Below are 14,091 nucleotides of genomic sequence, written 5' to 3'. Positions count from 1 at the left end.
TGGATGGGAGGTGAGTGAATGGATGGGTGGATGGTTGAGTGAGTGAGTGGATGGATGGATGGTTGTAAGGTAGGATGAATATAGAGACAACTGGGAGGATAGTGGATGGATGGAAGAATGGGTGTTTGGATGTATGCATGGATGGAGGATGATGGATGGGAGGGTGTGTGGGAGGGGTAGCTGATGGGTGGCTGGGTGATTTGGTGTGTGGATATAAAATGATGGTTGTAGGGGGTTAGTGGATGGAAGTGTGGTTGGTTAGTTGAATAAATGGATGATCAAGGATAGCTGATGGAGGGAAGGAATGATGGATGAAAGAAAGGAAGGAAGGAAGGAGAAGAAGGTTATTATTGGCTGGATGGACAGATGGATGGACAGAAAAACAGATACATAGGTAGATCAAAAGATAAGTGATAGATGTATGTGTGGGAGTGAATGAATGGTAAGTAAGTGGTATATGGATGGACAGGGAGTGGATGGAAGGAAGAATGGATGGATGGATGGATGGATGGATGGATGGATGGAAGGAAGAATGGATGGATGGATGGATGGATGGATGGGGGGTGCGTGGATGGGTGGATGGATGACAGGTAAGCTGATGAATGCATGGGTGGTTATTGGATATGGATTGGATATGGATCAATAGCTGTGGCACAAGGGTCAAGACTTGTACTGGTCTGGCCTCACAAACGCAGAAATTAAAATAGTAATACACGAGGGCCTTCACCCCTTTCTGGTGATTCCCCTAGCTGGCAAGAACACAGGCAGCTGGCAAGAACACAGGGATATGACATGCCCAGGCCTCAGCATACGCCTCTGCCTCAGAGTCAGCAATGGCTGTGCCTCACCTCTCCAAGATGCTGTGCATGAGGTTAGTGTCAGCATCCAGGAACACAGTGTAACAGTCATTCTCCACACGAATTAGGTGCCTGCCCCCTGAACCAGCATGTGTCTTTGTCCTACGGACAAATTTGGATGTTTTGACAGGTGTGGCACCCTGAGTCCCCTGGGCGCGCTTGATAATGTACTGTCGGTAACTGAGGCCCGGGATTGTGGTCAGCACATGCAAGTCATAAGCTGTTTCCTTCTCCTTCGATTCCTGAACCTGAAACACCAGCAGAACAAAACAATATAGTGGGTTTCAGGACAGGAGGACCCTCAGTGTCCTCACTATACTGTGACTGCACACCTCCTGGGCAGGGTGCTCATTACCCATGGACAGTAGGGTCTTTCCATCATTGGTCTGTGCTGAGTTCCCTTCAGGCATCCTCCCTGCTCACAGAGATCCTGCCCCAGCACCATCTCCTTCCCTAGCTTCCCTCCCTCCTCAGACTCCAGCATCAGCCACTGCCCTCCCTTCTCAGCACCCCCGCTGTTTCGTACCTCAGAGCCTTTGCTCATGCTATTTCCCCTTCCTGGAGAGCCTTCTCTCTGAAGTCCCTTATTTCACACCCTTCAATTTCCCTAGGGGACATTTTTCTGTTCACCCCACCATCTTCCTCATCACCCTGTCCCCTGACCTGGGAGGGATAGAGAAGGACACTGGGCACACTCAACTGAGCCCCTCACTTTCCAGGGGAAACATGCAGCATCTGAGCCCCCATGGGAAGCTTGGGGGCCCTATCAGCAAGCCGAGGATGGCTGCACACACCATCCCATCCCAAGCTTTGTGGGACACACATACCCTGTCTCTGCCCCCATCCAGCTCTGTCAATCTTCCTCGTCAGAACACAACCATCTGTCACATTCCACACGTTCTTATTTGGTTTCCTGCCTGTTTCCCAGGGTGAAAATATGAGTCCTCTGTGGACAGGGACTTCATGGGCTTGGTTATTAAGGAAGCCCGGAACTAGGCCAGAACCTGACACACAGTAGGACTCCAAAATATTTGTTGAGTGTGTTTACTCAGAGTGGTGTTGTGTGTGGGTGAAGAAGAGGGTGCTAGGGGTTGGGTCTGCTGAAACCAACACCATCCCGTCTCCCTGCCCAGGTCAGATGAACTCCTTCTCCTCCTGCATCAACCAAGTTCTGCTACCCTGGCTCCCCAGGTCATCACTCCACACCACACATGTCCTTTAAGTGTCTGACCTGCCCATTCCCCATGGTGGTGCTGCTGTCCAGGACCAGAATGTGCCTCCGGGAGTGTTTGCTGAGTGGCTGATATCAGCACCTCCTGCATGTCCGCAGGGAAACCCTGGCACTGGGGGACAGGCAGGGTCCCTGGGCCCCTCGGCTGGCTCCAGGCAGTGGTAGGAAATGAGGACAGACCACACACTGGTGTCTGGGTGTGCAGACACAGGCAGCTGGGCCAGCCTGGACAATCAACATCTCTGCAAAGTGTCCCTCTGAAGACTGCTGAGGGCCTGTCCACAGAAAGTGGATGTTTGCATGAGAACATAAATATGCCCCATGTCCAGGGCATGAGGAGAAGCCTCTCAACCAGGGCAGGCCACCCAGGAGACCCTCCAGGGAGGGGACAGTGCTGGGACTTCTAGGCACTTCAGATGCTCACAGACCAGTGAGAGTCCCCTTGTGGATCCCACTGACCTTACTAGATAAGGGTCTCTATGGGGTGTCTTCCAGGTGTGGCCCCAATGGCCACGTGTTCATGTGAACTGCTCCCACTTCAGGAAGTGCCCTACTGGAAAAGATGTCAGCGGCAGCAAGTGTGCCCCTGTGCACGCTGTCAGGGCCATACCTGTGCAGCCACCGGCTGGCCGAACTCATCTGTGACGTTGACCCTGGAGAAGCCCACAGTCAGGGTAACAAAGGTGGTGACCGTCCAAGCCAGGGGATTGTAGACCACAGCAATGTGTCCCCCAGCTTCTGGGTCTGCACACGGAGAATTGGCTTTACCAGCTGCCATTGGATTCACCCAACACCCCTGGGGGTCCTGGCTACATGGGAAACTGAGGCAGAAGAGAAACATTCCTGCAGAGTTACCGGGGGAACTGAGTATAGGACCAGTGAGCTAGTGATCTTCTACACCAACAGGCCCCATACTCTGCTCAGGGCTCTGTGTCCATTCCCCAGGCCAGGGATGCTGGAAGGGATAACACTGTGTCCTTCTGGACTGAGAGGATCCCCATGCTCCTTACACATCAACCCTGACAGCCCCATTAGTTTAACAAGGGAACTGAGGCCCCTAGAAGTACAGTCACATGTCCGACCTGACCAGCTACTAAGGTGTGGCTCCCAACACACCTTCCTTTGAGCCCTTGGCATTGGGAAGGACTGGAGAATTCCCGGAAGGCTGGAGGTCCAGTCCAATCACCTAGCCCAGTGTCTGAGCCCCAGTGATGTGACTCTGGGTTACTTCTCTGTCCATTCGTTACTCCCAGTGAGATAAACTCTGCTCATCTGATGAATCCTGGGCCCCTGAACACATCACACACTTTCCAGCCCCGTGCCCCTGCCCACGCTGTTCCCTGTGGCTGGGACACCTTTCCTGACCTCCACCCCTTCATTGCTCAGACAAGTCACCCTGGTGAGGTCATGGGAATGGACGGCCCCTCCTGGCAGGGAAATCAAACTCAGTTCCAGCTCTGCTGCTGCTCTCTGTTCCAGCCAACCCCCAGATCAGTGGGCTGTGACGCTGGGCATTGCATGCATGGTCCCCAAGGGCCTTCACTGGTCTGAAGGTCAGACAGCATTGCCGACAGATGCAGACGGAAGGAAGTGCAGACCCGGTGAGCAGGGAGGTCAGATGTGAGGTGCACCATGACAGAGCGCAGGCTGAGGTGGGGTGCTGGGAAGGTTGCAGCAGGCCTTGTGCACACGACATCAGGCACTGGGAGGGAGGCCGAGGTGTCCCAGTGCCCCATGACTTTCTGGTTCACAATTCCCAGTCTCAGGCTGCATGATCTGTTACTCCGGATGTGTGAAACCTTTGCTGTCAAAGGGCCTGGAATCAGCACCCAAACTGAACTTAGGAGGGAGTTGGGCAATCCAGACGGGGTCATGTCCCTGAGAACACCTGTATCCTCTGCAATCCTGCAGCTCAGTCCCTGGGTTCAATTCTAGCTCTGCTCCTCCCAGCTGGGTGACCCCGGGCATGTCCACAGTCTCTGTTTCTGGTGTGTCCTCAGCTACACAGTGAGGACAAGAGCACCTCTTAGCTTACAGACTCTCCAGGCATAGCAGTAAACACTGTAAGCTGGGTGCTGATCAAACACCTAACTCAGTTGGCTATTAGGACGGGCTTCAGTGGTGACCTCCCCATCTTCCCATCACACACAGAACATGGAGGCTCAGAGGAGTCAAGGCACTTGCCAAGCTCAGACCAAGGGCTCAGGGATGCACAAGGGATATGGTTACAGATCTGAAGCTCAGGTTGTTCAGGTCCTCTCCATGACCCCCAGCTCCGCTCAAAAGGGTTCAGAGCCCCCTCCCAGACAGGTAGGGCCATCCCACAGGGGCCTTGCTTACCTGAGAATGCCGGGGTCCTGTCCTGGAAAATGGAGGCCATCAGTTCGTGCACACCCTGCATCCCTGACCTCAGATTCTTCACGTACATGTCTCTCACCTTGGGGGTCTCAGTCCCAGTGATGGCATCATGGTGCTGTACCTGGGTCCCAACCAGAGTGGGGGAAACTCTGGATCGGGCCTGCCTCTGCAGACCACCTCCTGGAGTCTGGCTCTCCTTCCCTCTCACCAGATTCTAATGGAGCAGGTGGACATCCCTACCATATTCCAGAGTAGAAAACTGAGGACCAGAGGTTTGATGACTTTGCAGAAACCCACTGAGTCCTCTAGCTTGGGCAGAAAACAGACATCTGCAAGGGACCCACCCCAGCTTCACCTCTGCTGTGCAGTCTGCCTGTGAGTGCCACTGGGATGCTCCAGGCACCCTCCATTCTCTGTACCAAAGTGGACATGGGATGAGCTTGTCTTCCCCAAAGAGAAACTGAGGCCCCACCAGCTAAAGCTATGTGTCCTGACTACTCCAATGGCTCAATCTATTCACTCCGCTCCCAACACAGTGACACATTCTGTCAGTTTTCCCATCTGTACAGTGGGGACACATGAGACAGAACATTGGGAACAACTTGCTGTGGGGCAGCCACCGTGCCAAGCAGGTTATGTACATTCACACATTCAGTTGCCCCACCATCCTTGGGTAGGCATGAGCTTCTCAGTGTACAGGGAGGGAAGTAAGGTTCATAGAGGGAAGTCCTGAGCCTGAGGACACACAGTGGAGTGGGATTGAATCCATGCAGGAATGTAGAACACTAATGCTGCTTCTCTTTGCCCTTTGCCCTCTGGGTAAATTTGGCTCTAAAGCCTACTGAAACTACCAGCTGAAGGCTATCAGAGCACAGTTCTGGCCTTGGCCCAGGGTCCACCTGCACCTGTCATGGGACCACAGGCCACCTCGGTGTTCTCTTCTGAAACGTGGACATCTAGTGATCAGGGGCTGGGGAAGTGCACTGCACAGGAGGTTTCCAACCTGATTGTGTTGCTGAGAGGGGTGCCGTTACCTCAGAGACAGCCCAGCGGAGCTGCTGAAGCTGCTTCAGGGCCCAGTCCAGGTCCAGGTGCTGGTGGGGGACTGGCCACACAGAGCGTGTGAACATGGACTCCCCAGCATACAACAGAGCGCTGGCTCGCCTGGCCAGCCCCTTGAGCTGGTTGCAAGATGAATAGAAGCCGGTCCAGGCCTGATGTGGACCTGGAGAGAAGGGCTGGCAGTTGGCTTGAGTCTCCCTGGCCTGGGGGCTTCCTGAGATCTAGTCCCAGTAGAGCTAGGGAAGCTGGGGTCTGGGCTCTGGCTCTGCCTGGGTCACCTATGGGGGCTGCCATAGACTCCTTCTCCAGCCAGGCCAGGAATGGTCCAGGGATTCTAGAGAGGGGCTGGGGTAACTGTGAGGATCAGGTTGGGCTGGACCAGGCCTGGGATGGGGAACCAGAGAGCCCAGGGTGGACCTGGGAAACCTGTAACAGCCTGTGAGCCAAGGGTCTGGGACACCTCCCAGGTGCGGTGGGGGAGATGGGAGCCAAGTTGGCAGCACCCAGTTGACACAGGCCTTTGAGTGCTGGCATGTGACTCGGGGGCAATGGAGAGTCCGAGACAAGCCTGCAATCGCTGGGGTTCCACTGGCCACCCAGGGAGGTGGGATCGGGGAGAGCTGAGGGATCCCGTGTCTGCTGTGTGGACCTGCACATAGGGAATGACTCCTGACTAAGACTGGGTGGGAGGAGGGGGGCTGGGTGCCTCCTGGCAGCATGGCTGGGTCCCACAGGTGGTTGACTGTCCCTCTTGTTCTTGCCTTCTGCCTTCTCCCAGGCTGGGGAGTGTCTCCATTCCCTGATCTTCTCCCACATGACCTGAATTCACCAGGAAGGGTAGCCAGCCCTGTGATCCGGGGAAAGGCTACAGGCTGTATGGTCAGGAGACCACACTGTCCACAGCTCCTCCAGCAGGCTGAGTGTCCTGGTCAGGCAGGGGCGCCCTGCAGCCTAAGCTCTAAATCCCCAGTGACTCAGAGCAGGGACCAGGGATCACTGCACCTGTCCACTCTCCACATAAACATTATCTCTCCTGGAGGGTTGCACCAAATCAAGCCCCTTCAGAACACCTGCAGGACATTGTCCTATCTCCTCCCTCCTCAGTGTAGCCCCGCCCACTTCAGCATAGCCACGCCCACACTCACGTAGCCTCCCCTACCTGGACTGTAACCACGCCCACAAGGAAGTAGTTACACTTGAACTGCAAGTGTAACCCCGCCCACATCAATTTGCCCCTCCCACCTCAACTGTAACCATGCTCTCAGCCTTGTAGCCCTCCTGGGTGAAGGCGGCCGGCCAAGGCCTTGTGGATGTGGAAATAGGAAGCTCTGGAGCCCTTCTGTGAGTATAGTATCAATCCTAGGATAGCTAGGTGGGACAGGATATGGGGGCGGGTGTGGGGAGCAGGGGCCATCTCTGCCCCAGTGACCCTCAAAAGCTCCATCAGCATGGCAGAGCAGACTCGGTGGGCACCCTCCCCAGCACCAGATCTGCAACCAACCTGCACGGGGTCATACCTGAGGAATAGGGCAGGAAGTCTTGGTGCTCACGGACGTGCCAGGTGACATTGGTAGCTTGCAATGCACCAAAGTATTTGGCCAGCGTGGCATACTCCACAGAGATGCCCAGCCTGGATTTGTAAGAGTTGGTGTAGTCCAGCAGAATGTCCATGTTGGCAAACTGCTGTGAAGCGTTGAAGAATTGCTTGTCACACCCCTGCAGGCCAGGACACAGCACAAAACCTTGGAATTCCAGGGCAGAGCCCAGTTCAGGAAGAACCAAGTCCAGCCTTCATCACCCCCACCAGGGGCCCTCCCACTCTTCCTTGCAGAAGCTCCAACCAGCTCCCCAAGTACATTCTTGCACCTACCTACTTACATTCCTCCTTTCCTTCCTTCCTAACCCTTTCCTCCCTCCCTCCCTTCTTTAATTCCTTTCTCCCTTCCTATATTCCTTTCTGTCTCTTCCCTACCTTCCTTCCGTCCTTCCTTTAATCATGTTTTATATCTCAAGCACTTATCTATCTTATACCTGGACATTTGTACCTTTTGAACACCGTCACCCAATTCCCCCACCTTCCCCCACACACACCTCTGGCAACCACAAATATAATCCCTATTTCCATCAGTTTGGTTTTTCTAGATCTTGCGTATAAGTGAAAATATATAGAATAGATATTTGTCTAACTTATTTCAGTCTCTGAGCTATTCTGAACATATATCTGTATTACTAATTATCAACATCACTAATTTTAATGATAAAATTATGTATATCAGTGATAATAGCTATGACTCACATTTGCTGACCTTGAGCTCACTTTCAAAATGTAAAGGCAAAGCATGAATAAATTCCTTCTATGTTAAAGATTGATTTAGTTATTTGACAGAGAATTACAGAAAGAAAGAGAGAGCACAAGCAATGGGAGCAGGAGAGGGAGAAGCATGCTGCCCACCAAGTAGGGAGACTGATGTTGGGCTCAATTCCAGGGCCCTGGGATCATAGGCAGAAGCTTAATGACTGAGTCACCCAAGCTCCCCTAATTCCTAGTAGTACCTACCTATGAAGACTGAATCAAGAAGAAATAGGAAATCTCAACAGACCAATTACTACTAAGGAGAGTGAATCAGGAATCCAAAACCTCCACACCCACACAAGTCCAAGACCAGACAGCGTCACTGGTGAATTCAACCAAACATTTATAGGTAAATTATTACCTATCCCTCTCACACTCTTCCAAAGACACAGAAAAAGAAGGAACACTTCCAAACTCATATGTTAGAAACAACATTACCCTGTTACCAAAACTAGACAAGGACACCACATAAAGCAAAATCATAGACCAATGTCCCTGATGGATACAGATGCAACAATTCTTAACAGTTATTAGCAGGCCAAGGTCAACAATCTGTCAGAATGATCATACACCATGATAGACTGCAACTCACTTCAGGAATTCAAGGATGGTTCAACATCCACAAACCGATCAACGGGATGCACCAGATTAATAAAATAAAGGATAAAATATCTATGATCCTCTCCACAGATGCAGAAAAACCAACTGATAACATTCAACATCCATGTAGGATAAAAACGCTCAAAAAATGAGAATGGAGGTAACATGCCTCAACACAATAAAGGCCATTATGGGGTCACCTGGGTGGCTTGGTGGGTTAAAGCCTCTGCCTTCAGCTCAGGTCGTGATCCCAGGGTCCTGAGATGGAGTCCTGCATCAGACTCTTTGCTCAGAGGGGAGCCTGTTCCCCTCCCATCCTGCCTCTCTGCCTACTTGTGATCTGTCTGTCAAATAAATAAATAAAATCTTTAAAAAAAAAAAGGCCATTATGACAAGACCAAATCTAGAATCATACTCCATGGTGGAAATCTGGAAGGTTTTCTTGTGAGATGAGGAACTAGGCAATGATACCCATCTTGTCCACATTTAGTCAACATTGCATTGGAAGGCTTTGCCAGAGCAAGTAGGCAAGGAAAAGAAACAAAGGGCACCCATATGAGAAAGGAAGAAGTAAATGTGTCACTATTTGAACATGGCATGGTATTACATATAAAAAGCCTGAAACACTCCTCTAAATCATGGCTAGAACTAATGAACAAATTCAGTCAAGTAGCAGGGTACAGAATGAACATGCAAAATCAGTTGCACTCCTGTAGCCTAACAATCCACTATCAGAAAAAGAAATTAAGAAAGCAAGCTGCTAGAACTTATACAGGAATTCAGTAAAGTGTCAGGATATAAAATCAATGCACAGAAATCAGTTGCATTTCTCTACACCAACAGCAAGACAGAAGAAAGAGAAATTAAGGAGTCAATCCCATTTACAATTGCACCCAAAACCATAAGATACCTAGGAATAAACCTAACCAAAGAGACACAGAATCTATACTCAGAAAACTATAAAGTACTCATGAAAGAAATTGAGGAAGACACAAAGAAATGGAAAAATGTTCCATGCTCCTGGATTGGAAGAATAAATATTGTGAAAATGTCTATGCTACCTAAAGCAATCTACACATTTAATGCAATTCCTATCAAAGTACCATCCATCTTTTTCAAAGAAATGGAACAAATAATGCTAAAATTTATATGGAACCAGAAAAGACCTCGAATAGCCAAAGGGATATTGAAAAAGAAAGCCAACGTTGGTGGCATCACAATTCCGGACTTCAAGCTCTATTACAAAGCTGTCGTCATCAAGACAGCATGGTACTGGCACAAAAACAGACACATAGATCAATGGAACAGAATAGAGAGCCCAGAAATAGACCCTCAACTCTATGGTCAACTAATCTTCGACAAAGCAGGAAAGAATATCCAATGGCAAAAAGACAGCCTCTTCAATAAATGGTGCTGGGAAAATTGGACAGCCACATGCAGAAAAATGAAATTGGACCACTTCCTTACACCACACACAAAAATAGACTCAAAATGGATGAAGGACCTCAATGTGCGAAAGGAATCCATCAAAATCGTTGAGGAGAACACAGGCAGCAACCTCTTTGACCTCAACCGCAGCAACATCTTCCTAGGAACAACGCAAAAGGCAAGGGAAGCAAGGGCAAAAATGAACTATTGGGATTTCATCAAGATCAAAAGCTTTTGCACAGCCAAGGAAACAGTTAACAAAATCAAAAGACAACTGACAGAATGGGAGAAGATATTTGCAAATGACATATCAGATAAAGGACTAGTGTCCAGAATCTATAAAGAACTTAGCAAACTCAACACCCAAAGAACAAATAATCCAATCAAGAAATGGGCAGAGGACATGAACAGACATTTCTGCAAAGAAGACATCCAGATGGCCAACAGACACATGAAAAAGTGCTCCATATCACTCGGCATCAGGGAAATACAAATCAAAACCACAATGAGATATCACCTCACACCAGTCAGAATGGCTAAAATCAACAAGTCAGGAAATGACAGATGCTGGCGAGGATGCGGAGAAAGGGGAACCCTCCTACACTGTTGGTGGGAATGCAAGCTGGTGCAGCCACTCTGGAAAACAGCATGGAGGTTCCTCAAAATGTTGAAAATAGAACTGCCCTATGACCCAGCAATTGCACTATTGGGTATTTACCCTAAGGATACAAACGTAGTGATCCAAAGGGGCACATGCACCCGAATGTTTTTAGCAGCAATGTCCACAATAGCCAAACTATGGAAAGAACCTAGATGTCCATCAACAGATGAATGGATCAAGAAGATGTGGTATATATACACAATGGAATACTATGCAGCCATCAAAAGAAATGAAATCTTGCCATTTGCGACAACATGGATGGAACTAGAGCGTATCATGCTTAGCGAAATAAGTCAAGCAGAGAAAGACAACTATCATATGATCTCCCTGATATGAGGAAGTGGTGATGCAACATGGGGGCTTAAGTGGGTAGAAGAAGAATAAATGAAACATGATGGGATTGGGAGGGAGACAAACCATAAGTGACTTTTAATCTCACAAAACAAACTGAGGGTTGCTGGGGGGAGGGGGTTTGGGAGAAGGGGGTGGGATTATGGACATTGGGGAGGGTATGTGCTTTGGTGAGTGCTGTGAAGTGTGTAAACCTGGTGATTCACAGACCTGTACCCCTGGGGATAGAGTATTATGCCTCCATCAGAAAGGATGAATACCCAACTTTTGTAGCAACACGGACGGGACTGGAAGAGATTATGCTGAGTGAAATAAGTCAAGCAGAGAGAGTCAATTATCATATGGTTTCACTTATTTGTGGAGCATAACAAATAGCATGGAGGACATGGGGACTTAGAGTGGAGAAGGGAGTTGGGGGAAATTGGAAGGGGAGGTGAACCATGAGAGACTATGGACTCTGAAAAACAATCTGAGGGTTTTGAAGGGACGGGGGGTGGGAGGTTGGGGTACCAGGTGGTGGGTATTATAGAGGGCACGGATTGCATGGAGCACGGGGTGTGGTGCAAAAATAATGAATACTGTTACGCTGGAAATAAAAAAAAAAAAAAGAAAGCAAGCTGATGTGTAACTGCATCACAAGAATAAAATACCTAGGAAGAAGCTGAACCAAGGAGGTGAAAGACCTGTACATCAAAAACCATAAGACACTAATGAAAGAACTTGAAGAAGACACAAATAATGGAAAGATATCTTGCGCTCCTGGATGCCAAGATTTAATATTGTTAAAATGTCCACGAAATTCACAAATCATCATTTTAGACAAGAGGTCCTGAGGGCAGCTAGGGGGAAGAGATTCCTTATGTACAGAAGAAAGTCCATCAGAATAACATTAGACCTGTCCACAGAAACCTGGGAAGCATGAGAGGGCTGGCAAGACATATTCAGGGCACTAACGGAGAAGAACATGCAGCCAAGAATACTTTATCCAGCAATGTTGGCATTCAGAATGGAAGGAGAGATGAAGAGTTTCTAAGACCAGCAAGGGTTAAAAGAGTATGTGACCATCAAGCCGGTACTACAAGAACTATTGGAGGGGGCAGATTCTATAAAAGATTAAAGAACCCAAGAGTGACATAGAACAGAAATTTATAGAGACAATCTATAGAAACAAAGACTTCACAGGCAACATGATGTCAATAAAAATGTATCTTTCAATAATCATTCTCAATGTGAATGGCCTAAATGTTCCCATAAAATGAAACAGGGTTGCAGATTGGATAAAATGACAGATCCCATCCATATGCTGTCTACAAGAGACACATTTGGAACCTAAAGATACATCCAGACTGAAGGAGAAGGGATGGAGAAGCATCTTGCATGCCAATGGGCCTCAAAAGAAAGCTGGGTTAGAGATTCTCATATCAGATAAAATAGATTTTAAGCTAAAGACTGTAGTCAGAGATACAGAAGGACACTACATAATTCTTTTTTAAATTTAATATATTTTTTTAGTGTTCCAAGATTCACTGTTTATGCACCGCACCCAGTGCTCCATGCAATACGTGCCCTCCTTAGTACTCACCACCAGGCCCTCCCAACCCTATATCCCTTCCCTCCAAAAGCTTCAGTTTGTTTCTCAGAGTTCACAGTCTTAAAGGGTCTATCCACCAAGAAGATCTAGCAATTGTAAATATTTATGTCCCAATATGGGAGCAACCAACTACATAAGCCAACTGTTAATCAAAATAAAGAGTCATATTGATATGAATACATTAATTGTAGGGGATCTTAACATGCCACTCTCAGTAACAGACAGTCCATCCAAGCAGAAAATCAGTAAAGAAACAAGAGCTTTGAATGACACATTGGACCAGATGGACCTCATATATACTTACAGAACATTCCACCCTAAAAAAGCAGAATAATCATCCTTCTCAAGTGCACATGGAACTTTCTCCAGAATAGACCAATACTGGGTCACAAATCAGGGCTCAACCAATACCAAAAGATTCACATTATTCCCTGCATATTCTCAGACCACAATGCTTCGAAACTAGAACTCAACCACAAGAAAACTTTTGGAAGGAATTCAAACACTTGGAAGCTAAAAACCAGCATGCTCAAAAATGTTTGGATCAACCAGGTAATCAAAGAAGATCTTTAAAAATTCATGGAAACCCATGAGAATAAAGACACAGCTGTCCAAAACCTATGGGATATGGCAAAGGTGGCCCTAAGGAGAAATATATAGCCATCCAAACCTCCCTCAAAAAACTGAAAAATCCAGAATACACCAGCGCTTTTTACAACTCAAGGAACTGGTAAACCAAGAGCAAATTAAGCCAACCCCACACACTAGAAGGGAAATAATCAAGATTAGAGCAGAGATCAATGAGATAGAAACTAGAGATACAGTAGAACACATCAATAAAACTAGAAGGGGATTCTTGGAAAGAATCAATAAGATTGATAAACCACTAGCCAAACAAATCCAAAAGAAAAGAGAGAGGACCCAAATTAATAAAATTATGAATGAAAGGGGACAGATCATGACTAACACCAAGGAAATAGAAACAATAATCAGAAATTATTATCAATAGTTATATGCCAATACAATAAGCAACCTAGAAGAAATCAGTGGATTCCTGGAAACCTATAAACTTCCAAGAGTGAATTAGGAAGATACTGACAACCTGAGTAGACCAATATCTAGTAACGAGACTGAAGCCATGATCAAAAACCTCCCCCCACAAAAAAGCACAGGACCTGATGTATTCCATGGGGAATTGTACCAAACTTTCAAAGAAGAAATAATACCTATTCTCTTAAAGCTGTTTCAAAAAACTGAAGCAGAAGAAAAATTCCAGACTCTTTTTATGAAGCCAGCATTACCCTGATTCCCAAACCAGGCAAAGATCCCATCAAAAAGGAGAATATCAGACCATTATCCCTGATTAATATGGATGCTTAGATTCTCAACAAGATTCTAGCTAGTAGGATCCAACAGCACATTGAAAAGATTATCCACCATTACCAGGTGGGATTGATCCTGGGATGCAAGCATGGTTCAACATTTGCAAATCAATCAATGTGATAGAACAAATCAATAAGAGAAGAGAGAAGAACAACTTGGTCCTCTCAATTGATGCAGAAAAAGCATTTGACAAGATGCAACATCTATTCCTGACTA

At 47.7% G+C, this 14,091-nt stretch overlaps 1 protein-coding gene across 1 annotated transcript in view; it reads right to left on the bottom strand.

Moving 5' to 3' along the window:
- LOC116582476 (epididymis-specific alpha-mannosidase-like) overlaps positions 1-14,091 on the bottom strand; it is a 49,208-nt gene that overhangs the window by 11,518 nt on the left and 23,599 nt on the right. The window contains exons 7-11 of the mRNA XM_032329891.1: positions 7,026-7,224; positions 5,481-5,671; positions 4,429-4,567; positions 2,699-2,850; positions 849-1,105 (exon numbers count right to left, since the gene is read on the bottom strand). Of these exons, the coding sequence (XP_032185782.1) occupies positions 849-1,105; positions 2,699-2,850; positions 4,429-4,567; positions 5,481-5,671; positions 7,026-7,224 (938 nt within the window). The remainder of the gene's footprint in view (positions 1-848; positions 1,106-2,698; positions 2,851-4,428; positions 4,568-5,480; positions 5,672-7,025; positions 7,225-14,091) is intronic.

Source organism: Mustela erminea, chromosome 2 (genome assembly GCF_009829155.1).
Source record: "Mustela erminea isolate mMusErm1 chromosome 2, mMusErm1.Pri, whole genome shotgun sequence".
NCBI classification, from domain to species: Eukaryota; Metazoa; Chordata; class Mammalia; order Carnivora; family Mustelidae; genus Mustela; species Mustela erminea.
This window is presented reverse-complemented; position numbering and strand designations above follow the sequence as displayed.